Raw genomic sequence first — 27478 nt, forward strand, 5'->3', positions numbered from 1 at the left:
ATACACTGTTAAAATACACTTTACACACTGTTGTGTGTAAAGAACACTTTAATAACCTTTATCTGATATAAAGAAACTTTTGTGGAATGGAGAGATTCCACGGTTCTTTGTGAAATCATTGACGTGGCAGAGTTTTTGTGTGCGCCTGGCAATGATCCTATAAATCAATTCTATTGTATTAGCGATTGCAGCTCTAGTGGTCAATGGATGCTGATAGGGTAGGTCTGTTGGCCTGAAATACTCGCACAACAATGGAAGTGTCAAAGAAACAGAAGCACATCATAACATCTGGAATAACAATCCATTACCCTGCTCTAAAGAGGGGGTGTGGGTAAACACATTCTTACACCTAAAACATGCGTATCTGCCCTCTCTCGCCATGCAAGTCAACACCTCAAGACAAAGATGAATGTCCAGTGTTTGCCGAGTCTGCCTGTGTGTACAGAGAAGTGGTCAGGCTTAACAATGAGATCAGGTGTGCCAATCATCACGGCAAGATAAAAACGCCAACTTGGGTAACTACTGTGATTTACTAGGAAGGATCTTCAGAATTCTCTCTGTGCGCTCATTTTCTCCTGAGAACAAACATGGCAAGGCATATTTATTAAACTGCATTTTTGTGTGGGGACGGTAGGAGTTTTGGATGGATTGAAAGCCAGATCTGATCGAAAGAAAACTTTATTTCCACTCAGGCCAGGGACACGTTGGACTGTGAAACCACTAGACCGTGAAAGCATCATCTGCATCTGTATTCAGAAACAATAAATGAATTGAAAATTAGGCCAGCCCAGGACAAACTGCCTCATTAAACTGCAAAAATTGGTTTTAATTGACTTGGGTTTTAATTTTAAAGCAACAATGCAGAAGATTTTAAGACTTTCTTGAATATAATAAAATATGTTGTGCCTTACTGCTCTGATTTTCACTTGTTTTTAACAAGTTTATACTAAAAGTGTGTGTGTGTGGTGGGGGGATCTGCTAGTGCAATTAGATAAAATACAATTATACTGAATATAAAAAGATATGCTCTCTAAATCTTAGGGCCAGATTTACTAACAGATTGACCATCTTTTGCCATTAAAAACTGCTGTCAGGATTTACTAAAGACACGCAGTGATAAATTAGCGCTGAAAAGTCATGGACAGAGTTATTTTCGGGGCTGAACTTATTGCATATGCATTTGTAGAAGTTTCCCTTTCAGACACAACATTTATGTGAGCAGAGTCATTTTTTTATGAATCAAGCAATCCGATTTACTAAGGTTTACTACTGTATGTTAGCGCCATTATTTACCGCCTCAAAAAAGAATGTCTTAAATTAGATGCTATTGAAACTATTTAATAGTGCATAAGCTATAAAAGTGATTGGAATCTTAGTTTTAACAAAAGTGAAATTAAATGGCATGTTATGAAAGAATATAAATTGTAGGCCTGGCGGCAAATGAGTGCTGGAGGCAATTTGTTCACACTGAAGTCACTTGTCAGATCAATACAGTGCTGCAGGCTTCAAATCAAACATGACCGCCGCTGACTTATGGGTAAAACGGAAAAGAACAAGTGTGGCCGGAGTGGGCCACAGAAAGCGAGAATGAAAGGACCAAAGAAATAGGGGACGAAAAGGTCTCAGTTCCCATGAGGATACACAGGATGTCTCCCAGTTGACCTTTGCTTGATTAGTTTTCTTTGTGCATCAACCCCCAACAAACCCACACAAACCCAATGATTGTTTGGTCCACCTTTGTTCTCACTCTTGCATTCTCCACATCTCCAATATCAGTTAATCTACAATAAATGTCATCGGTTAATCAGTAACCTGTTATTACTGTGGGTACCTAAAAGCCCCAAAAGGCATTCAAACAATGTTGCACAGCAATTCTTTGAAATTGTGGATAAATTCTAAATTTATTTAAAAGAGTACATAAAGAATGTAAAAAGAATGATTGATTTTTCTATTCCAAGTGCTAAAAATCATCCCCAAAAATTCCTAATAGACTAATTTAAAATAACGGAGGGTAAATTAGTCTGGAGAACACTAGGAGACTCATATATTCTTACGCCTGTCATATCAGCAGAGATATTATATATATACACACACACACACACACACACACACACACACACACACACACACACACACACACACACACACACACACACACACACACACACACACACCTGTCAAAGTGTCAAAACAATAAATAACACTGCCTTAAAGGCATAATATGTAAGATTTTTGGATTAATATAGCCAAAAAAACACTAGAACACTGTTGTATATTTTTGATATGTGTTTCAAAGAATGCTTAAATCTAGAGAAATAATACATTTTAACCAGGACACGGACCATGTCTGCGAGTCGTATGTCAATGACATAACCGTGCAATTTCCTTAATTTTTATTTTATTTTGAAGAAACCAAGGAAACACCAAAGATGCCTTAAAGCTACACGGTGTGATATTTTCCCCCATCTAGCGGTGAAATGTATATGACCATCCAGTGAATATTAGTTTCTGTTCCTCTTAATTCTGATTTTGTTTTAACTCCTACGGTGGCCGATTTAGTCCAAGATTAACATGGCAATCTCCCTCTTCACATTCGACACGGTGCCATCTAGTGTTAAAACACGAAAGGCGAAGCTTGAATTAACGGGTATGTCCCTCTTTGGCTAATGTACTTTCAAGATGTAGGGGCAACATGGTGACCGGCATTTGAACCCCTCACCCGTATGTATTTTCAATAGCATATTATAAACTTTATTTCTTGAAAGAAGTAAATATACATTAATGAGCACATATATTTTTGAAAGAACTAAGTGTTTTTAGCTAAGAATAAACTAAAAAAGTTACACAGTGTAGCTTTAATATACTACATGTCTTATTAGACAAGTGAACAACTGTTTGGATACAATCATCGACAGAAAATTAATCATTGTTATATAGCTCAACAGCAACACAGTTAGTCTTTTTTTAAGTTTAAAAGTTGTTTTCTTGACTTCACTGAGAGTACCATGTTTTACCAGGCCCAATGTCAATCTAGCAAATGTAAAGAATAGCATTATAGCATAACTTTCAGCACACTCGAATGTATCTAATATGATAAAACAGGGCAGAGTTACCCCACAAGCGCATACAAACTAAAAGAAGAGGAAGCGGTTGTCTGCGGCATAGTAAAAGCTCCTCCGCTCTCAGGCCGTGTGTCGCACTTGTCTCTCATTAGCAATCGTTCCATGCAGCTACCGCTTTATACTACTAGTAACATTAATACATTTTTAATAGATTTAATACATGCTCATCAATGAATATGATATCTCCCCAAGTCCCGTCGGATTCTTTTCCACCGGATGTAGAGGTGAAGACAACAACTCCCATGATTCCACAAAATGAAGGTGTCATCAAGCAACGTCTGTTCTGAATAAGCGATAATCTAGCGGCGAAAATGACATATAGTGCCTTTAAAACACTTAGAGAAATACTCCACTGTTTTTAGAAATAAGGCTTATTCAACTTCTTTCGTACATTTAGATATGTGGGCAAATGCATTTTTGTCTCAGTGGATGCATTGTTTTAGTTTGGCAGGGTTGCCGCTATCTTAGCTTAGCATAATGAATGGAATCCTATGTTGCCAGCTAGCATGTCCAGAGTAAAAGTGATCCAAAAAAAAACAAAAAATACCTAAGTACTTTTTGTGGTCTGTGTATTCACAACGAGTACAAATAGCGATGCAGATTAAGACCAGGCGATTTCCTAGGCAGATATTGACTTGGGACTATATTATGGGAAAGCACAGGCAAAGCACTGCTACTTGGGCGCAGAGATATCCCGGCTCTCATCCTCACGTCCTCTGGCTGTTAAGAGATCACAATGTTTTGTGTGATATCTCTGCGCCCAAGTACCATATTTCTAAAAACGGTGGAGCGTTCCTTTAGGTGTTTTAAAACATACAAATAATCATATAAAAGAAAACACCGTACTAATACCAGAAAGAGCAGGACAATCTTATAAATCAACGGTCTATAGAGTTTTTTGCATACATGTGGGATGCTGGTGAAAGTCAGGAAGTCCATCAGCAGGTGAATAAGAAGAGAAAAGTCACTGGGAGACAGCTAGATATTCTCAGGAGACATCCTCAAGGATGATGGGAACAATAAGTCCTTGTCGGGAGATGAAAATAGCCCTCAGCCAAGCAAAGTTATACTCATATTAGTCATTCTGAGCACTTCACCTGGGCCTGAGCCTGTTTGTTGTAGCTGCCAGCGTTGATTGAGTGGCAGGGAAGAAAAGAGGCAGTTTGGTGGGTCTAACCATAGGGCCAGATCACACTAGTTACATGGGTAATTGTTAACACATTTCTGAGGTTTAAACTTTGAGCTAAATATTTTACCTGGACGGAGTTTGTGTACAGCTGTTGAACTAATCAGTCTCATTTTATGAGCACTGGGAAATTGTATGAAGAAAAATCTCACATCGACAGATCTTGCCCCCCTCTCCTCGTCTCACTTCAAAGAGATCCTCGAGAAACACTTATTTCAATTTCTGGGCCAAGTTTATCCAGAGCGCACAGAGCAAACAAACCTAAAGATTGTATTTTCACAGTGAAATAAAACAGTCGATAAAGCAAAGACGAGAACAATGGAGTTGACAAAGTAAAGGGATGCTTTTCAGTCAATGATGTGCAGATGTACTATACATGAGAACAGGAAATTACATGAGGAGGACAGTTTACTACACGACTGATTGCCAGAAGAAGAAAAAAGGCATATTGGTGACCGCAGGCTGGGCTGATTTTGCTAAGCCTACATCATCTTGTGAACAGGACAACTGACTCTTGATCTGTAGTGTCTTAGTGACACAGCATCTTGATTTGCCATGTTAAATATTTGTCGCAATATGAAAGTTATAACATGTCACTTTGGTAAAAAAATAATAATAAATCTGCCAGGTAAATGTACAAATGTAATGAAGCTGCTTCAAAAGGAAGACGACCATCCATGGTACAGCCTTGGAAGCTGATTAGCTATTTTTGGGTCAATACTGCCACCTTGTGGTGCACCCAACAACACACAGCTGACATATATACTGAACTTAAAGAGATAGTTCACCCCAAAAATAAAAGTCTGTCATTATACTTACTCGCATGTCCAAATCTGTATGATTGCATATTTTTTTCTAAATACAAATTCAATTTCAGTCTGTTCCTCACACAAAGCTATCATCATGTGGGCTACTTTTATGTAACTTTAAAAGCTCAGTTTTAAAGTTTGAAAGCTTCAATTCACGTTAACATTAATATGGGGGAAAAAAGCATTACTCAGCATTTCCTTTGTGTTCCATGGAAGAAATAAAATCACATGGGTTTGGAATGGGATGAGGGTGAGTAAATTATGACATGATATTTATTTTTGGGTGCCTCGGATTCTTAAAAGAAAACATGACTGAAGCGGAAAAAAGAAGTAAAACTCACCTATTGTCATTCCATCCTCTCCCATAATGCACTTCATAGAAGTGATGATTTGCTCCACGACAGGTGGTGACATGGAGGTGGCGTAAACTGCACTGTGAGAGTGAGTTCGCAAGTAGTCTATCAAATCCTAAAGGATGAAAAAGTAAGACGCTTCTTTAAGGGTGCAGCTGTAATGAAAACATTCTTTAATATTCACTTCAACAGGACATTCACAGGCATAAACTAGAAAGACAACCACGATAAATATAGATGACACTGAACACCTGAAGGAAACTAGGGTCGTAAACATGTGCCTAATCAACAGAATAAAGAACAGGTGTAAACTAAGGGCCGTTTAGACGGCACCGTTTGCAACTAAAAATGATCATTCATTTACACGACAACAGCATTTTAGGGGCATAAAAAAATAAACACGTTTCAAAGTCCAATTTTAAAATTATACTATTATCAAAAGCGAGACTTTTCTGAAAACTGGTACGTCATGACCATGTTACCATCAAAGTTACATCGCCAACTACTGGCCCGGCATGCACAGTACAGTGTTTTTCGTCATTTAAACTGGGAATCATTTTGACATTGTCGTCAGCATGCGGAAAACAAATGTTTTTCATTTATCATTGATGTAGACATAATCATTCACTAAAACACAATGAAACCAAACAACCCTTACGGTTTCATAATGTCTAAATATTTTGTTGCCTTTGTATATACTGTAAGTTAAAGCTGCACTATGTAATTTTTCCGTCGGCTAGAAGTCGCCTATTCAGAACAAAGGGATAGTTTGATGACGGCAAGTTTGAGCTCTGAATCTTAGGACATGAGTCTTCACCTCACAGCCGGTGGAAAATAATCGGAAAAGAATCGGGATATGACTCTGGCAGAAATCATGTTCATGGATGCGGTTATTAACGTTACTGTAGTATGAAGCAGGGCAGGACAGAGTGTTGTGGGAGCTGAGCAAGGCCGCTAGAGAGATTGTTACACAAACTCACGGCTCGCGAGCAGCGGGCCTTTTATTATGACGGGACAGTCGCGGGCGCCATTTCTGCTTTTCCGGTCATGAGTATGAGGTAATGCAGCTCTTCTTTTCATATTAGATACATTTAGGTGTGTTTAAAATGATGTTATGACGTTACTCTGTGCGTTCATCCAGCGGCTGCTGTGACATTTGTTGCAACCTGCTATAAATAAAGCGTTTCGGCCAAATAAAACCAGAAACTGAGGGTAACGCAAATATGATGAAATTAACAGGCAACTCCCTCAGACGTCCGGGCTCCTTGGTTAAAATAGCAATTTTCTCACAATTTACAAATAGTTGGAAACATTTTGGATATTGTAAGAACTCAACTGAACAAAATATATAACACTAGTGTTATTTTTTAAGCCTAGTGGTTTTTGCGGAAAAATACTACACAGTGCCCTTTTAACTGTAACTATGAGTTTTACAAAAGACTAAGCCAAATATAAACTACCATTCAAAAGTTCAGGGTCAGTAATTTTTTTTTTCTTAAAGGAATTAATAGTTTTATACAGCAAGGATGTACCGAGTTGATAAGTAGTGTCAGAAGAAGAAAATAAATGTATTTAACTAGAAAAAAAAGTTTCCTCAATACAATTAGGAATCACAACTGTTTTCAAAACATTGATAATGATAAGAAGTGTTTCTTGAGCACCAAATCACATTTCTGAAGGACCATGTGATACTAAATGAATGGAGTAATGGCTGCTGAAAAAAAGATAAAGATTTTAAAATATAATTAAAAGATGAAAGTTATTTTAAATCGCAATAATAATAATAACTCACAATAATACTCTATTTTTTTTAAATGTATTGGCCACCAACTTTTTAATAGTAATGTATATTTGCTAAACATTTTTTTTCACTTTTCACAACCTTTTTAATATATCAAACTATACAAACATGTTATTGCTTGCGCTTCTGCAATTGGTGAGAAAATGGCTATAATTACAAATTGGCACTTGAACTTCATACCTTCCTCCCTCCTATGTATCCACCAGCAGCACCGAAGCTCTTTGTGAAGGTGCCCATCATGATGTCTACATCTTTGGGGTCCAGTCCAAAATACTCCACCACCCCTCGACCACTCGGTCCTAATGCCCCAATACTATGAGCCTCATCCAGGTAAAGGTAGGCCTTGTACTTCTTTTTCAGGGCTATAACTTCTGGCAGTCGTATGATGGAGCCCTCCATACTAAGTAAAGGACCAGTTAGAGTGGATTAAACTTTGAAATGTGTGGCAATTCATTCGATGGTTAAACTGCGGTTAAACAGTACAGCAGTTTACATGTGATAACGTTCTACACCTGAGAAAACCGCAGGAGTACAGAACTGCACATTTGCATGTATAAGGAAAGTGAGTGTTTAATCACCTGTAGATGCCCTCAACAAGAATGAGGATTTTCTTCCAGGGTCGATGTGTTCTAGGCTGGCCATGAACGATAGCATCTCTGAGCAACTTCTCTAGGCTCTGCATATCTGGTGTGAAACAAATAAAATAAGCAGTTAATCATTGCAATATAATGATGGATACATTACAGTTCATCTGCAAAAAATAAAAATAAAATGCTCACCAAAGCTGTATTTATTTGATCAAAAATACAGTAAAACCAGTAAAATTGCTAAATAGTATCACAATTTAAACCGTTTCCTTTTTAAAAATATTTCATTGGCAATGGAATTATTCCAGTCTTAAAGGGGTACTTCAGTGCTGGGAAGATGAATCTGTATTTAAACTGGGTCATTAATGTAGTAGAAATGTGAAATTATTTTTTAATTTGGTGCTTTCTAGACTGAGAAAAGACAGAAAATGTATTTTTGTCTCATGGGGATGAAAGACTACAATTCCCAGAATGCTTCGCTGCCCTGTGAGGCCATTTCCAAAGCCACCTACTGGATTACAGAGACTGAGTTCCTACAATTAAATACTGAACGTGTCTGTTCAATATAACGATCGAGTTGCCGCGTGAGTTTCACAGCAGACTCAGATTAGGAGTCAGATTACATTTAACGTCATAAATGAGTTGATGAGCTCTCGTGATGAGAGCTGAGGTAATCGCGACCACATTCGCGGCATACATTCACAACGCGTTTTCAGTTCATGCCTTTGGAAGCTTAACTTTCATAGAAATTAATTTGAGAAGTTAAAACACGTACATTGCTTAGCATCCGTTTAAATTAATGCCTGTAGCTGAGCTGTGCTGTAAGTGTGATCTCCATTCCCCATGCACGAGTTGAAAACATGCGGAAATGGCTCCCTCTGCTGGCTGTAGTCTTTAGCCTCTGGGCAATCATTCCTCTCGTGACGCAAATATCATCAATTTGCGTCACGAGAGGAATTTTTCCAGAAATAAAATGCATAAATCTCTCGTCTCAGGGGGATATAAGAGGGGGGAGCACGATCATTTGAATGGGTTTCAGGGTTTCTACTGATACAAAGCCATATGTTAATCGCTGAAGTAACCCTTTAAGTGTCACATGATCCTTCAGAAATCATTTTAATATGCTGATTTGAAATATTTATTCTTATAATTAATGTTGAACACATATGTGCTGCTGAATATTTTTGTGAAAACTTTAATATCATTTTCAGGATTATATGCTGAAAAAAAAGAAAAGAAAAAAGAAAAAACAACTTTTATGATCAATTTCACATGACCTTAGTGCACACGTGTGTGTGTGTGTGTGTGGTGCGCAAGGTGTGTCTCTTTATAGCATATAAAGGTCAAATGGCAGGATATTGGTGACATAAACTACCATAAAATGAAAGATTTGTTTAGTGGTCATTTGAAAGCTAAGTGTTTTTTGGGGTCGTTGTGTATTAAAATGTTGCTTGTGTCCTTGGCCGTAATTTAAGGAACCACAGCACATAAATGCATTACAAACTGTCAGTGAGAGAAGTGTTCTGAGCACTTCAGTAATAAGTAATCAGAGTGCTGCTGAAGTTTTCCCAAGCCTCTACAATCTGACTCAAGGGTTTCATTCAGGGATCATTACATATTCACCTCAAGTCACTTTATCAGTTTAGAAGCTCATTTATTAATCAAATCACTGACAGTCATCTGTCCAAATTGACTATTTATTTAAAATAACACAGCTGAACTGTGATCGAGAGCCGACCTTCCAGTGATAGCATTTGTATTCATAGGGTTTGAATGGACATTAACCAAATTGGCATTCAGAAACAAGTCTAAAAACAATCCAGACTACAAATAAGGAACCTCATAAAACTTAAATACCTTACTTTAAGATTTTAACATGGGTCAAGTTCTGTTAATCTTCCACTCAAGCAGATGCAGCCTCGTGGGTTATGCACATTGGAGCTTCACCAAAAGTTCATTCTTCACCATGTGCTGTTAACAGCTGTGAACCACGACTGAGGGTGTGTATATGTAAATATGGTAAGATAAGAGATGCACCTCAGTGTAAACTTACTATTGTGCTTAAAGACACGGATGGTGGAGCCGGACAGCCGGGCTCCCAGCACCAAAGAGGCATGGTTCAACTCGTCGCTTAGAATCAAACATCCCTACAAACAGCAAAAGAAAAGTGTCAGGTCATTTTAAGAAAATGGTCATTGAGCAGATACTACATATAGTGTAGTAATATTATATAAATATAATTTAATAGAGAAAGTGTATCCAAGTTGTAGTAGTTTTGGTGTTTTCTGTCGTAATGATGACAGTAACACACAGCTGTTCCATGCTCTAGTGCGGTTAGCGTTCACACTGCGTGCGAACCGCGCTCGAGCCCAAACGAACCGTGCTCTGGCCCACCTCTTCCAAGCGGGCCAGGGCTGGCCAAACAAACCGTGCCAGGGCAAGGATCAGTGCAATAACACTTGTCAAACGAACTTGGCTTTGGGGGTCAAACGCGTTCGGGCACAGTTCAGAGTGCTTAGTGTGAAGTGCACCCCAAATCTCAATATATATAAAAAAAAATCACCCTTATTTGTGGTCCGGGGTCACTTATGTCAATATTTAATGACAGTAACAATACATTATTATTTGTACTATTTGTATAACACCTTTCACACATAAAAAGTAGTAGAAAAGGTGTAACGTCAAAAAACGAATTAAAAAAAACAATATGGAAATGAGGGACACACACACCTGTTGAAAAGTTTAACTTTAAATGTTTTAGTTTAAAATGCTCCCCAATGCTGCCTATATTCGATCAAAAATATAGAAAGACAGAAATATTGTGAAATATTATTAGAATTCAAAACAAATGTTCTTATTATTATGAGTTTATTATCTGATTAAATTATTATCAGTGAAGATTATCAGTTATTATTATAACTGACTGATTATATTATCATCAGTGTTGAAAACAGTTGTGCTGCTTAATATTTTTGAGGAAACCATGATCATTTGAAATCTTTTGTAACAATGTGAAAGTCTTTATTAAATCACTTTTGGTCATTTTAATGCATCCTTGCTGAATAAAAGTTAATTTCTTTCAACAACAACAACAACAACAAAAAACCTTACTGACTACCTTACTAACAGTTTTTTAACAGCAGCGTATATAAAAATATATATATTTTTTAATCAGCTTTTAATATGTCTTTAGAAGCTTTTTAAAATGTGACTTAAAGCCTTTAACATTCTTTCTGTTGCTGCTTTTATCTTGTTGTTTCAATATAAATCAGGGAAGTTGTTTCAGTGCTAAATCTCTAGACCACGCCTGGCCTGTTACAGGAAGTGAGGTTGGGAAATCTCTCTGCTTCACTTGCAGCTAAGCACATTTCCTGTGGTCATTTTGTGCCATATCAAGTGCATTCCATTGTGTGTTACACAAACTATTTGAGTTGGAACCGTTGGTCTATCTGTACTATTACAGTGATCTCCTCCCTATGTGCTAGGTAAAATGTTACATACATGATTGAACCAACAAAGGAAAGCATTCACACACTAGAAGCATTTGTATCATCATTTAAACAAGCACTGACAGGTCAAGGTAGGATCCGCCTGTGCTGACACTCCTACGAATTTTAGGAGTTGCCTGGATAGATCATCACAGCAAGCGATTGGAAGAGAGAAGTTGGCAAACTGGAAAATGTAAAGTGAATAAAAAAAATAAAAAACACTGTCTAGAGCTTCAAACCTTGCCCGCTATCGCAGGAATGTTCATAGAATTGGTTGCAAAGCCCATGCCAAAAGCCATAGCCGACTCCACTCCCAGGAATGACGCCACTAGTTTCTCCAACTCTTCATGTCTTTCAAGGTTGCCTATGAAAATCACACAAATAAATCACCTAATGCAAACAATCACCTATAATAAACAGTAGCTAGAGAACCGACACCTGTGTGTAAAACAAAGTCATCTTAGTAAGCTCCTATAAGACTACATAATAACTAAGTAGATTTAATGAAAACTCACCCTATTTTCTAAATACGTTATATTGATTTCACTGTGAACAAGTCTTCCATGTACGTTTCATACATTTAAAGGGGTGGTTGCATGCGATTTCACTTTTTTAACTTTAGTTAGTGTGTAATGTTGCTGCTCGAGTTACAGCGCTGAAAGTTCAATGCAAACGGAGATATTGTCTCATAAAGTTATGGCAGTTTATCGCCTACAAAAACGGCTGGTTTGTACTACAACAACCCTCTTCCCGGGTTGGTGACATCATAAACCCTTGCTAGTCAAGACAGATGTGACTTCTGCCTGTAATGGTGAGGGGCGTGACGTTTCCAGACAACCTGTGCTTGGCACTTCAGCCAATAAAAATACATGAAACTACATTTGGCCATCTAACCAATCTAAGGCCATTGCGTTTTTCAGAGGGATGGGCTTAGGATAGGACAGTGAAAACAGCGGTGTGGAATAAAGGTAATATATAAGCGAATAAGAAGAATACTGGGTTTAAAAAAAAAAAGGTATTAAGACATGTTATACTGCGCCCCATAATCACAACCAAGCCTAGAAAAAAAACACGGAACCACCCCTTTAAAAAGAAAAAAAAGTTTTTTATTAAAACGTCAAAACTTGATATTCCGGAGAAAACAACGTATACATTTGTTATTTTTCCTTTTGCAGCCTAAGCTGATATTTAATTAGCATGTTAAGCTTTAGCATTTTAAACACAGAAAAGGTGAAAGTGCTCCCAACTTTGCAAGCACTGCTGCTAAAGCCATACACATATTAAGATTAGGGCTGGGCGATAAAACGATAACGATATTTATCGAGATAGACACGTACTCGATATCAGTGAAAAATGCATTCAATAAAACTTTTTTTTTTTTTTTTGTCGGAAGAAACCAGAGATTGTGAAGCAAGTTTGGTTGCATGAACAGGCACTACTCTCTGGTAACCCAGCAACGTAGGGATTGAAACACTAACAGCCAATCATGTAACAGTATCAAGTTCGGTTGCACCATAACGTTGTCTCGCGTTGAATTCTTCAGTAACAGAACTGATGTGGAGTGATAACTGGACAATGAGTGCCGCAGTGAGAGAGGAAACTGTTGATAAAACAGGAAAACAAGTCAGCTCGCCAGTATGGCAGTTTTTTTTGGGATTTTATAAGTCTGACTGTAGTCAGACCAATGTTGTCTGCAAATTATTCAAGACTGTCGTCCCAACCAAGACTGGTAATACCACAAAATTGTTTATACTTTCATCTGGCTCCGCAAACACAAGCCTCCGCTGACTGCGTGCACGCCTCTTCTGTTTGGGGAGGTGTTTATAGGTTTATACTCGCCGCGCTTGCCGCTAGTACTATTCTTGAAAACAACATAGAGAGGCACTCTGCATCAGCGCCTTATGCCAAAGCATCCAAACAGTACAAAGAACTACAAAAGCACTGCACCTTAATGTTAAGAGATAACTGTTAAAGGGGGGGTGAAACGCTGTTTCATGCATACTGAGCTTTTTACACTGTTAAAGACTTGGATTCCCATCCTAAACATTGACAAAGTTGTTGGACGTTTGATGGAGTATTTCTGTGTCAAAAATACTCCTTCCGGATTCTCACAAGTTTCAGAGAGTTTTTTTCGAGTATGGGTCGGCTTGACGTCGATAGAGTCCTTGTATGGGCCGTACGGGCTCTTCTCCTGGTAGGGTGTGCGCGCGCGTTACTAGAGCGAGAGAGCAAATGCACGCCCATAAACACTCTCAGCTGCAGATCCAGTCGTCCGTGAACACTTATATCGTTATAGGTCGCGCCGCGCTCCACTTTATTCCTATGGGTGACATCAAGCGACTTGAACGCTTCAGCACAGCATTCTGGGATTTGAACGCAGAAATGACGGGAAGCTTCACAACATTCAATTTCAGCCTCCGAATTTGATTCTGGATCATATATCTATTAGCTGAGATAGATAGCCATGGGTTTCTCCAAGCTTGAGGACTTTGTGCGCGATCGTCATTCTTTAGCTCCGCCCACACGATACGCCTCCAGCCGTTCGTTTTTTTCTGGAAAGACTCGGTACAGCCCATATTTCTTTTATAAATATGATAAAACTAAAGACTTTTCGGAGATATGAAGGATGCAATATACTCTATTGGTACTCAAGATTGACATGAGATTGACTGAAACTGAGTGTTTCACCCCCCCTTTAACTGTTCATTGTGATTTTAGACTTTAGTTATTCAAGTGTTTTTCATGGTTGTTGACATTTCTGCCTTTATAACTGACGTCATTATAATCAGTGGAAGGTTAAGTTTAAAATAAAAATGTTTTAATATAATATATTTTTCTCCTGGTCCTTATGCTAAATAGGTTGTTAAAAAAAAATCAATAATTATCGATATCAACCGATATGAAACACATATATCCTAATACAGTTTTCAGTAATATCTCCAAGCCCTAATTCAGATGGACATCTATGCACGCTGAACTGCATCTTTTGACATTTTTAGAGCGTTTCCTCATACGACTTTTAAGATGGTCGTGTTTGGAGTTTAAGATGGTTAAAAAAGTCTGCCTTTCAAATATGCGTCTCAAAATCTCTGCATTCGCTCTATTGGGCCCTTTTGAGCTGTTTTTGAATGCAAGACATGCATGTTACAGTGCGTCTACACCAGACGCAAGCGACGAGATGCGACGTGCGCAAAATAAATAGAACCCATTATAATCAGTGATGCTGTCTACACTGAATCCAGCGTGGCATGACGCAACACACACACACAAAAAAACTGACGGTAAAATGTTGCCCTGTTTTATTTCTGATGTACTTCAACTACTTTTTATACGAAGGACAAACGGACTTGCATTGCTTGCTTTGTCACGTCCGGTTTCTAGCGGTTGTGGTATGATGATGGCTTATAATAGAGGACATTCACATAGAATGTGAATTTTTTTGCATTCTTCTGCGCTGCTCTTCCATAGTTTTTAAAGGTAAACATGCAGTAGATGGACATGTTTCAATGGTGCAAGCACAAATAATTAATGCCCATTAAGGACATTTTTGTCCCTATATATTCTAAAAAAGCAGCCAACGAACACTCACCCATTTCCTGTCTAGTGCTGGCCACGCCCACCCCAACTTTCATCGTCTCATCTCCAGCAGCGGTGGCACAGAAGCCTGTGTTCTCTGCAAAGCCCAGATAATTATACGAGCCCAGGTTTATCACATCTTTCACCACTCGCCCAGTGTATCTGAAATAGCGCAATACAATAGCATTAAATTACTTTTTTTTAGCAAATGCTAATCCTTGACAACTCTATACTAGATTGTTTGTTTCATACAACCTCTGTCTCTTCATATTTCAGGTTATAGTTTAAAGTAGCCTTACTTTTGAAGGTTTATTGTAATGAGTTGTAAATGAACTTGATGTTAGCATCATTAGATTAATGCAGCTCTTATCTTGGGAGGTAAAACGTGGTGAGGACGTGGTGTTTTTGTTGGTGTTCAGGTTCAGACAGCCTACTTACTCAAAGGTCCAGTTGTAATCATTGGAACTCCGCTCAACAAGGTCAAATTTAGCCCCAGGAACACTGCAAATGGGCCTGTTCCAGCTGTCCCGAATCCTCATGTATAAATTCCTTGTGTAGAAATTCTCAAAGTCTTGATAAAGTGGAACAAAGTCCTTGGGGAGATAAAAGTAACAGGAACAGTCACATACTTGACATATTTGTTTCACTCCTTACATTTCGGTGACTCTGTGGTCTTGGATACCATATTTTAGGAAGAACAACATCCATACAAAAGCACGTAGCAAAACAAAGCGTAACCTTTCAGTGGCCTAAAGTACTTTACAGTAACGGTAAACTGCACAATATCCTTCCTCTAACAAAATGTTCTCTTCCTCTCAAACTTACACCAATAAATTACCAATTAAGTCTAATTTGTTGTACATTCACAGTAAATTACTCCAAAAATCTTTTCTGCCATATGAATTTTCAGAAGTAATCAGTTAAAATAAAATATTTATTTTTTTATAACTAATTTGTTCTTTAACAATTTTACTTCAAACATGAAAAATACAGGTGAAAATGAAAGTAAATTTAAGACCTTTTTAAGACCAATTAAAGAAAATTTAAGGAAATGGAAGGGAACAAAACACATCAATTTGTTCTCTAAATGTAATTGTCAAGGAAGCACAGAATGAGTTGTATTAGCAGCACTTCAAAGTTTGAAAGTACAATTTTCAACAGATCTCCATTTCTTTTTAATTCATTTGACCAAAAATAGCTTTAAAGTCTGAATAGCTCTGCTCCCAAACACTAGAATACAGAAATAACTTGTACTGTACCTGATAACACTAGCCTAGAAATCTAGACGCACCCTAGCGGCAGCAAATTTAATCTGCCCACGAGTGTCGTCTAGCAACTCTCAATACCCTTCTGAGCTGTATTCCCCTAACTCTTGCCGGGCCAATCACATCATGTATAGAGTCGGTGGGCGGGGTCATAATGACGACGGCCGAGTTGCGTTTGCGTGCTTCTAGTAAACACAGAAACTGGCGAACGGCAGCGATCTTTCGAATCAGCTTTGACCACGACTCTGGAAGACTTGGAGTTAAGCTTTTCTCTGAGAAAAGAACAAAGAACGGCATTGAAGTCATTCTTAAGAAGGGAAGATGTGTTCGGAGTTTAGCCGACCGGATACGGCGAATGTTTAATCTATCAACAAGCTCTGTTTCACCTTCGTTGCTCTGGTTGGTGTAGCGCTATCCTATCACATGCAGAGGGAGTTTGAAAGACAACCGTTTATCCCGCTCCTCAGATTGAGCCCTGTCAATGGTGAGTTTCCAGACCAAACATCTTGATGTGAGTCTGGCTTGTCAGGCTATGATAAAAATGCAACAAAGTTATATTGTTTTTTCAGTATTTTTGTTTTGTTTTGTTTTCCCGTGCAAATATCTAAAAGATTCTTAAATCAAGATACATTTACTTAATGATAAGAAATCTTGTAAAAGTGGCTGTATGATTAACCGATTTAAAGGGTGAACTAACCCTTTAAAACAAGAACAATTATTAGTCAATGGGTTCAGAAAAATCAACTTAATTCAAATGAAAGTCATTTTCATACCTATTGGCAGATACTTGTTCTTGCTTTAAGCATATTCTCATATAATTTTGTTTAATTAATTAATTAATTTCTTTCTTTATTTATTTTCACTTAATTTCTCCGTATTGCATCTTAAGTAAATGTATCTTGATTTAAAGGGTTAGTTCTCCCAAAAATGAAGTGTATGTCATTAATAACTCGCCCTTATGTCGTTCCACAGCTGTAAGACCTCTGTTCATCTTCAGAACACAGTTTAAGATATAAAATATTTAGTCCGAGAGCGTATCATAGTGTATGCACACTTTACTGTCCATGTCCAGAAAGGGAATAAAAACATCATCAAAGTAGTCCATATGTGACATCAGAATCTCGACGCATCGAAAATATATTTTGGTCCAAAAATAACAAAAACACTATGACATTGTCTTCTCCACCGGGTTTAAAGATTCAAGCAGGTTATGAATAAACGTATTGATTCATGATTCGGATCGCGTGTCAAACTGCCAAACTGCTGAAATAAAGTGATATTGGCGATCCGAATCATGAATTAATACGCTGATTAAGAACCGTTCAAATCTTTATTTGAGGTTTGAAAACAAACATGGAAGAGAAGAAGATGCTGAATAAACTAATAGTTTAAATGTTATTTTTGGACCAAAATGTATTTTCGATACTTTTAAGAGACTAATTAACTAACTGATGTCACATATGGACTACTTTGTTTTTATTCCCTTTCTGGACATGGACAGTATAGTGTGCATACACTTGCATATGCTCTTGGACTAAATATAAAATATCTTAAACTGTTTTTTGATGAACGATGAACGGAGGTCTTATGGGCGAGGAACGACATTAGGGTGACTCATTAATGACATCGATTTTATTTTTGGGTGAACTAACCCTTTAAAGGGTTACTTCAGCGATTAGCATATGGCTTTTTACTGTCACTTTTGATCAATTTACTGCATCCTTGTATAACGGTACTTTGAACGGTAGTGTATATATTTACTTTTTCCACCAAGCGCACATGACAATGTTTACCTTCTGCTCCTCCCTTTCTCTGGCTATGTGGCATTTTTCTATTTTCCACTCCCTCATGAAATCCCGCAGATATCCAAAGATCGTCAGGATGCCGTAGCCCATGTACGTGAGCACGGCAACCAGCATGGGAGTTTCCTCGAAGGACTCAATGAACGGCCTGCTGTAAAGTTCTCCATTGCAAGCAGCATGGTAAACCTGTAAAGCAAAGCCCATCAAAACACGGTAGTCATGGCACCATCACATTGAGGTTACTGATTACAAGCTGTGCAAATTGCCTGAGCAATGCAAACGTTTGCAGATCAACCCTTTTTGGTTAATTTAACAGTTAAGGTCAGAAACAGTGGCATGCATTCGTAACACTGCAAGATTTATTCGTCGATAAATTGGAAAAGTCAGATTAACTTAAACAATTTAAAAGTTTGGACTCCCATTGTCAAGAACTCGGTTACTCATAGTGACCAAATGATCACATATAAGTTTTGGAGCAAACAGATTAAGCAGTTCATTCAAAACCCTGTGATTTGCAGGCACATGTGACTAGTCATGCCCCACTAACAAATACCACGGAGTCTAGCAACAGTGACATCCACGTGAGCCGCCACCAGCTCCAAGACAGCAGCATGACTTAAATATTCAACTGCAAGACTGAAAGTGGCTTCCAGGAAAAATGAGCGATAACATATTTACAAAAGGCCTGTGTGATATACCTTTAAAGGCTGTTGCTGAACATTACAATTCAGAGTGGATCAGAGCCACACATTTTTAGTTGGATAAAGAAGACGTGATGATAACAAACGTAAAAAACATTTTGGAATAGATTACCATGACCGATCTCTCCCACTCAAAACACTTAGAGGAGGCACATGACGGAAATTCCTCGAGCTTTAACTTGAATCATGAGTTGCTTCCAAAACACAAGATCTTGACTTGCCATCCTCAAATAAATTTGGCTATTTAGCTATTAGATCATTGACTGATTTATCATTAAAACATTTTTTTTACATGAAATATAGAATATAGATGTAAATATTAATAAAAATAAGATGTGCATATTAAGATTTTTACATATATATAATGTATTATGTATGTTACTTAAACTAACAATATATTTAATACATTATTTAAATCAACTATATAAGTCTAATCTATTTTCTATGAAGATGAAACATAAATTGTAATATTCGCAAAACTACATACACATTATAATTCAAAAGTATATTACTTAAACCTACTCAAGAGTGATTGAAAATAAACCTAGCAAACTATATTAATATTTCCCAGGGTTGGTTCATTTTCAAAAGTCCCTAAAGTTTTGTGTACAAAAAAGACACTTGGTTTGCCTCTCAATGCATTTGACTTACAAATGCAAAGACAGCATGAGCTTGCTCTTGCATATTAACTTTCTGGTTCAACAAACTGTTTCCACTTATGGCAGTACCACATTAGCTAGATCATCATGTTTTATTACGATGGCCAGGGCTCATAAAGATATATTATGAGGAGAAAGTCTACATCTCATCTGGCTGTCAAACTTAACTTTTTTCCACATGTGATCATGCCATAAACAGTGAAAGTGCATGTCATGCACTAATTGAACGCTACCCAGAGGCAGACACAGCATTGGGAGCAGCTGTTGTGTTGCCATGCATCATCGTTATCAGCCAAAAAATGCACATGTAGATATGAAATATTAGACATGCATGATTCGAAGCTCTGAATGCATGATGTGGCCTCACCTTCTCCTGCTTTTGATACTGATGATGGTGATGATGGTTCTTCACCATGCCATTCCTTCCTGGTTTCACACCATTCCCTGCATGACAATCCTCTTTTTTATTCCCCGCGCTCTCAGTCATACTTATCCAAGACTAAACACATACGATCAAATGCATGAAAACAGAAAGATGGTAATGAGTCGGTGATCAGGGAGACGCGCGTCCCCGCTACGCTACCCCGAGACCGACAAGAGGGAAACCTGAAATTCCTGCCTCCGCACACCGGAAATCGACGCCCCTGTCATTCGAGCCAGCCAATCAGAACGCAGAGTTGAGATATTGGGCGTGGTTTGTACTGCAAAGGGCGTGTTCTTTCGGTTCCCTTCCCCTGCTGGGAGAATTGAACTCGAATAACCTCTGTGTGTTTCACCTGTCTGTCCATTCTCAAATACTTGTATGCTTGCGGTTGCAGATTAAATCAGATCAACTATACAATGTGAACAATGTAATCTTATATAGCTAATATGATTGGGCTCGGGAACAATATGATAGATAGATAGATAGATAGATAGATAGATAGATAGATAGATAGATAGATAGATAGATAGATAGATAGATAGATGGATGGATGGATGGATGGATGGATGGATGGATGGATGGATGGATGGATGGATGGATGGATGGATGGATGGATGGATGGATGGATGGATGGATGGATGGCTGGGTGGGTGGGTGGGTGGACGGACGGACGGACGGACGGACGGACGGACGGACGGACGGACGGACGGACAGACAGACAGACAGACAGACAGACAGACAGACAGACAGACAGACAGACAGACAGACAGACAGACAGACAGATAGATAGATAGATAGATAGATAGATAGATAGATAGATAGATAGATAGATAGATAGATAGATAGATAGATAGATAGAAAGGCAAGCAGACAGACAGACAGACAGACAGACAGATAGACAGATAGATAGATAGATAGATAGATAGATAGATAGATAGATAGATAGATAGATAGATAGATATATAGATATATAGATATATAGATAGATAGATAGATAGATAGATAGATAGATAGATAGTTGGATGGATGGATGGATGGATGGATGGATGGATGGATGGATGGATGGATGGATGGTTGGACGAACGGACGGACGGACGGACGGACGGACGGATAGATAGATAGATAGATAGATAGATAGATAGATAGATAGATAGATAGATAGATAGATAGATAGATAGATAGATAGATAGATAGATAGATAGATAGATAGATAGATAGATAGATAGATAGATAGATAGATAGATAGATAGATAGAAAGGCAAGCAGACAGACAGACAGACAGACAGATAGATAGATAGATAGATAGATAGATAGATAGATAGATAGATAGATAGATAGATAGATAGATAGATAGATAGATAGATAGATAGATAGATAGATAGATAGATAGATAGATAGATAGATAGATAGATAGATAGATAGATAGATAGATAGATAGATAGATAGATAGATAGATAACTTACCAGATGGTTTTAAGGCAATTTGAGACTGGAGTAAAAACTGTGGGCCAGTTGGTGTCTCTCTTACATCATCAGTCTCTGCGTTTGTGGGATTTTGCCTGAATCAGTGCGTTGCACAGCTCAGTGACTACACCCTGTGTCTTCTGCTGAGAGAAAGCCTGTGAACGCCCTTTCTCAACCACAGTTTAGACATAAACAATTCTTTAAATTTACACAACACAATGACACCATTGTAGGCTTAAACATGCTCATATCGTGAAAGGCCTGGAAATAAATAAACATTTAAAAGAATGAATAAAAACACACAATATCATGCTGTCCAAGCAAGATAAGACTGTACTGTTCATTTAGCACACATTTAACAATAGCTGCCACTTTATGTTTCATTTCAAAAGCAAGATTGTAAAAGACATTAACCCCCTGCATGAGAGTGATACATGGGCTATGATATGAAGAGTGAAATATCAGATAAAAAATCTGCGCAGAAGTTCAGTAAAGCCTCAGGGGTAGTCTTACTGGATCATGGACTGGAGTCATTACTCTGAGATAAAACATCTGTGAGATTCAATGAACAGCAGGCAGAGTTATTATCATCATTGACATTGAGAGGGACACACTGCCTCAAATATTCACATTAGTGTTAACAGATATACATCCATGTTATATTATATTGGGGCCCTTGATTCTGAATATGATTGTTACATCCTTGACAACAAGCATTTCAGTGAACAATGCTATATTATATGGGCCTATTTTATCTGTTACGTGGAGCTTAATGGTAAAACATATATAGCTCTGGAAATAGTTCAGACACCGCTTAACATTGATTTCTCAAATTATTTTCAGAGCTGTATATAATTTATATGAATGTTTTAATGTATTTATAAACCACTATCAAATCAAACAGCAATGACATGAAAACCAAGAGAAACAATTGTGCATGGACAAACAAATTAGAAGGCTTTTCAGTCCACAAATCACCAACATTCACCATGGATTTCATGTCACTCCAACTGTAACCATGGTATTGTGGCAAAAACAGTCAGATGTTTTTTTTCTATCACTTCAAAGCCCTAAATATTATCCGATTTAAATCTTTTTTAACGTGATGACCAAAAACTATTTGTTCATCCTTCAAAAATTGTCCCCATTTGTAAAACTATACGTTTTAAGATGTAGGAAAACTAACTTGTGGCACTTTTCCACTGTTTGGTACGACTCAGCTTGCTTTGGCTCAGTTTGCTTTTCCACTGCAGTTAGTACCACTTCAAAGTGGGTGGAATTATAGAATAATTGCTATAATTGCGCCAACTCTACTGCTGTGATATTACTGTAAACTCAAGCACGTGACACAAACAAACGCACAACACAAGAGCAAAGGAGCCTATTGAATCATTCAGGATCACCCCACTCTCTCTCGCTGGATCCGCTCCTTGGCTACCAACGAGAGGAACGTCTTCACTTTGTCTACTGACTATGATTCAACCGTTGCTTTTTTCAAGCAAGTCTTTTAAAAACCACGCAGTGCCATGCAGTGAAAAAGCACCAAAAAGTGAGCCATACCGAGCCGTACCGCTGTGGAAAAGTAGCCTGGCCACAACATTTGAGGTAGGGAAGTTTGTTCAGCACTTGATCCATTGTGGAGCCACTATGGTCGAACCAGAGCTGTTTGGACCAATTAAACCGTCCTTCGGATGAGACGTTAAACCGAGGTCCTGACTCTCTGTGGTCGTTAAAAATCCCAGGATGTTCTTCGATAAAGAGTAGGGGTGTAACCCCGGCATCCTGGCCAAATTTGCCCATTGGCCTCTGTCCATCATGGCCTCCTAATCTTCCCCCTATCCTGATTGGCTTAATCACTCGGTCTCCTCTCCACCAATCAGCTGGTGTGTGGTGAGCGTTCTGGCGCAATATGGCTGCCGTCGCATCATCCAAGTGGATGCTGCACATTGGTGGTGGTTGAGGAGATTCCCCCTTCTATGTAAAGCGCTTTGAGTGCCTAGAAAAGCGCAATATAAATGTAATGAATGATTATAATTATTATTATTGGACCAATTAAATCGTCAGGGCGGGCTTTATACGATAATGGACAGATAACGCAACGTAATCATCCACGTCACCAAAGAGCGCTGGTGTTGAATTCGTTCTAATCTTAAACTGAGAACTTGTTCATGTATGCATTCACCTTTACTATTTATCTAAAAAATGATGGTCGTGTTGGTGAGTACATGTATCCTTAAATTCTTTTTACAACACCAGCAAAGATTGTTTGTTTACACTCATTGTCTTCTTCTACTTCTTCCAGTGTGCATGCAGATCTGTTGTTCTGTTGACAACTATGCGTAGCTCATCACTTGCCTTACTGATTTGTTGTAGGTCTCTCCAAATGAGTGCAGAGGCATTTTCTTTCCTGGTTCGGTTGAAAAACGCCCCATAATCACAGCCCAATGGAGCAGTATCAGACTCCTATTCTGACTAATCTGAGTATGAGGCTAGTGTAAAAGCACCATTGGTGGCAAACAAAAATGTAGACGCACCCTAGCGGCAGAAAAACTCATTTGCAGCAAGTGTCGTCTAGCAACTCTCCATAGACTTGTGAGATGGAAAAAACAAATTCTGGTCAGGCCAATTACATTGTGTAAAGAGTCGGTGGGCGGGCTTAACATAATGAAGGCAGGGTTGCGGAAGTTTTTCCTTCCGCGTGCGACTTGTAAACTAAGAACCTGGTGAACGGCGTTCTTTCAAATCAGCGTTGGGCGCGACTCTGGAAGACTTGTTAAGCTTTTTTTTGAGAAAAGAACAAAGAACGGCACTGAAGTCATTCTTAAAAAGGGAAGATGTGTTCGGAGTTTTGCCAACCGAATACGCAGAAAGTTAAATCATGTTAACTAGCCATGCTTCACGTTACGGTTGCTCTGGTTGGTTGTAGCGGTGCAGAGGGAATCTGAAAAGACAGCAGTTTATCCCACCCCTCGGATTGAGCCCTGTCAATGGTAAGTTCCCAGACCCAACATCCTGATGCGTGTCTAGCTGGTCAGGCTAGCAAACAAACACTTTTATTTATTTTTTATTTATTTTTTACCATTATAGCCAGTAGATGGCAGCAAAAGGAGCACTTATTGGCTTAGGCATTATGAAATCATTATAAAACATCAAACCATCAAGAAATACATTTTTGTCAAAGTTTGGCACTTTGAAGAACTCATGAAAAACAAACTTTTCTTCAAAACTGCGACTGAATTATACCGAAAGCAAGCAAACAGCGCTCCTATTCAAATCACTGAATCTGTTGTCAGTTCAGTACGAGATTATAGAAGAACAATATAATTGTGCACATTACTGTTGTAAATATAAGTAAATTGTATCTCAAACAGTATGGTGGCCCAATATCACACAATAAGATGTTAAATATCTAAATATTTGACTTTATGTTTGTAAAATAATGAATCAAACCTGTTTAAAAAAGAAGAAAGAAAGAAAGAAAGAAAGAAAGAAAGAAAGAAAGAAAGAAAGAAAGAAAGAAAGAAAGAAAGAAAGAAAGAAAGAAAGAAAGAAAGAAAGAAAGAAAACATTTTATAGGAATCATATCCAATGTATATAGAGAATTGTTATATGCTACCCAGAAGCTGTCAAACCAGCATTCTGCAAATCAGTTTTATACAAATGCTCTCTTATGTTCTTATTTTTCAGAATACTATCTTGACTCTTCCCTTCTGGGCAGACTATGATTTTTTTTTTAGCTCCACCAAGAAATCTTTGCCAGAAACATCATACACAAGCCCTTTATCTCCTCTCTCCCTTCTTTTCTACACAAGCCGCTCTGTGTTTAATTAAGAAAAAAGAAACAATAAGGGAAAGAAGTGTAGGAAAGCATTTGCCCCAAGCCTCTAAGAGCTCTAAATGCTCGTGTCTCCCCCCCACTTCATCTTCTTGCTGCATTGACTTTTCACACACTGATCCTGGACTGTGGTTTATATAACGGTTTGGGTAGAATGTCACTCAAGGAGATTGGTGTCAACGCTGATAACGTACCAAAGTGATCGGAGACCGAGATCTCGCCACCTAATTATGGAGCCTCTTGCCCGACGTGCATCTGGAAGGGAGCGATAAGAGAAATGCAGCTGATGGGAATAAAGCGTTTCTGAGGAGGGGGGTTGCAGAGGCAGGCAGGGGTACCACAGCGTTCTGAGCTCCCTCTATATCTCTCTCCGCCTGCTTAGATTCATGTTTGCTACTGGCTCCAAAAGCATTGGAGTTGGAAAGTGAGTGGGAGAGCAAAAAGGAGGGAAGGAGAGAAAGGGAAACCGAGTAAAGGTAGCCATTTTCTTAAGCCACGTCGCAGTGCAGATGAGGAGATCCAAATGGTGTGTGTTTATATGAACAACTTCAGGTTTATCACCTGTCAAACTCATCAAAGCGGCAGTGGTGTACTGGGATGCTGAGGTCGTCCTTCAACATGCTCATCTCATGTCGGGTACATCTGATGCAATAGACAGCTTTCAAGTCACACTCTTATGCCTGCTAGACTGTGCGATTTCAGTAATCCTATAAGACAAATCACACAGTAACACTTTAGAATTCTGTTCTGTCATTAGTGTATAACAACACAGGGGGAAAAAAAATAACACACTATTTACATTCTAGTAACTATTAATTAACACAAAACCATGATTAATGAATTAGTAAATATATAGTGCTCAGTTGAATGAGGTTCACTATAGCTAATCAGAAACTTTTTTTCATACCTCCCAGAGGACTACTAAGAACTATATACAAGTTCGTAATGTGAATACTGCATAATGTATATTTCATTTTAAAGTGAAGATCACGGTAACCCACTAGTAAGGACTCAAGTATTACCAAATTCTTCAAAAGAAATTAATAATTATTTGGACCAGTTTTAGTGAAAAATCTGATCTAGTGTTTACTAAAGGCATTGTAAGCTGCAGTGTGTAGCAGCAAATATAGCAGCAAAGCTTAAATCATTTAAATCAACCATTTAATTAAAATCTCCAATTGGGAGCAATTATTTTATATATATTTTTATTATATATTTTTAGGAACACCATATCAATACTGTGTTTGACCCCCTTTCTTCTTCGGAACTGCCTTAATTCTACGTGGCATTGATTCAACAAGGTGCTGAAAGCATTCTTTAGAAATTTTGGCCCATATTGATAGGATATAATCTTGCATTTGATGGAGATTTGTGGGATGCACATCCAGGGCATGAAGCTCCTGTTCCACCACATCCCAAATATGCTCTATTGGGTTGAGATCTGGTGACTGTGGGGAGCATTTTAGTACAGTGAACTCATTGTCATGTTTAAGAAACCTGTTTGAGATGATTTAACCTTTGTGACATGGTGCATTATCCTGCTGGAAGTAGCCATCAGAGGATGGGTACATGGTGGTCATAAAGGGATGGACATGCTCAGAAACAATGCTCAGGTAAGGCGTGGCATTTAAACAATGCCCAATCGGCATTAAGGGGCCTAAAGTGTGCCAAGAAAACATCCCCCACACCATTACACCACCACCACCAGCCTGCACAGTGGTAACAAGGCATGATGGATCCACGTTCTAATTCGGTTTACGCCAAATTCTGACTCTAAAATCTGAATGTCTCAAAAGACCAGGCAACATTTTTCCAGTCTTCAACTGTCCAATTTTGGTGAGATTGTGCAAATTGTAGCATATTTTTCCTATTTGTAGTGAAGATTAATGGTACCAGGTGGAGTCTTCTGCTGTTGTAGCACATCCGCCTCAAGGTTGTGAGTTGTGGCTTTACAAATACTTTGCTGCATACCTCAGTTGTAACGAATGGTTATTTCAGTCAAAGTTGCTCTTCTATCTTGCTCTTCAGCTTGAATCAGTCGGCCCATTCTCCTCTGACCTCTAGCATCAGCAAGGGATTTTCGCCCACAGGACTGCCGCATACTGGATGTTTTTTCTCTTTTCACATCATTTTTTGTAAACCCTAGAAATGGTTGTGTGTGAGTAAATCCCAGTAACTGAGCAGATTGTGAAATACTCAGAACGGCCCGTCTGGCACCAACAACCATGCCACGCTCAACATTGCTTAAATCACCTTTAATTCCCATTCTAACATTCAGTTTGGAGTTCAGGAGATTGTCTTGACCAGGACCACACCCCTAAATGCATTGAAGCAACTGCCATGTGATTGGTTGATTATATAATTGCATTAATTAGAAATTTACATGGCGATTTTTTATCACTGACAT

At 38.4% G+C, this 27478-nt stretch overlaps 1 protein-coding gene across 1 annotated transcript in view; it reads right to left on the reverse strand.

Annotated features, from left to right (window-relative positions):
• sptlc2a (serine palmitoyltransferase, long chain base subunit 2a) overlaps positions 1 to 19970 on the reverse strand; it is a 34146-nt gene extending 14176 nt beyond the window's left edge. Inside the window, exons 1-9 of the mRNA XM_067455704.1 lie at positions 19717 to 19970; positions 17981 to 18175; positions 15361 to 15515; positions 14936 to 15084; positions 11586 to 11710; positions 9912 to 10005; positions 7850 to 7955; positions 7452 to 7671; positions 5459 to 5585 (exon numbers count right to left, since the gene is read on the reverse strand). Coding sequence (XP_067311805.1) covers positions 5459 to 5585; positions 7452 to 7671; positions 7850 to 7955; positions 9912 to 10005; positions 11586 to 11710; positions 14936 to 15084; positions 15361 to 15515; positions 17981 to 18175; positions 19717 to 19836 — 1291 coding nt within the window. The 5' untranslated portion in view covers positions 19837 to 19970. The remainder of the gene's footprint in view (positions 1 to 5458; positions 5586 to 7451; positions 7672 to 7849; positions 7956 to 9911; positions 10006 to 11585; positions 11711 to 14935; positions 15085 to 15360; positions 15516 to 17980; positions 18176 to 19716) is intronic.
• Positions 19971 to 27478: the final 7508 nt, after the last annotated feature.

The sequence above is a fragment of the Pseudorasbora parva genome, chromosome 10 (assembly GCF_024679245.1).
Source record: "Pseudorasbora parva isolate DD20220531a chromosome 10, ASM2467924v1, whole genome shotgun sequence".
NCBI lineage: Eukaryota > Metazoa > Chordata > Actinopteri > Cypriniformes > Gobionidae > Pseudorasbora > Pseudorasbora parva.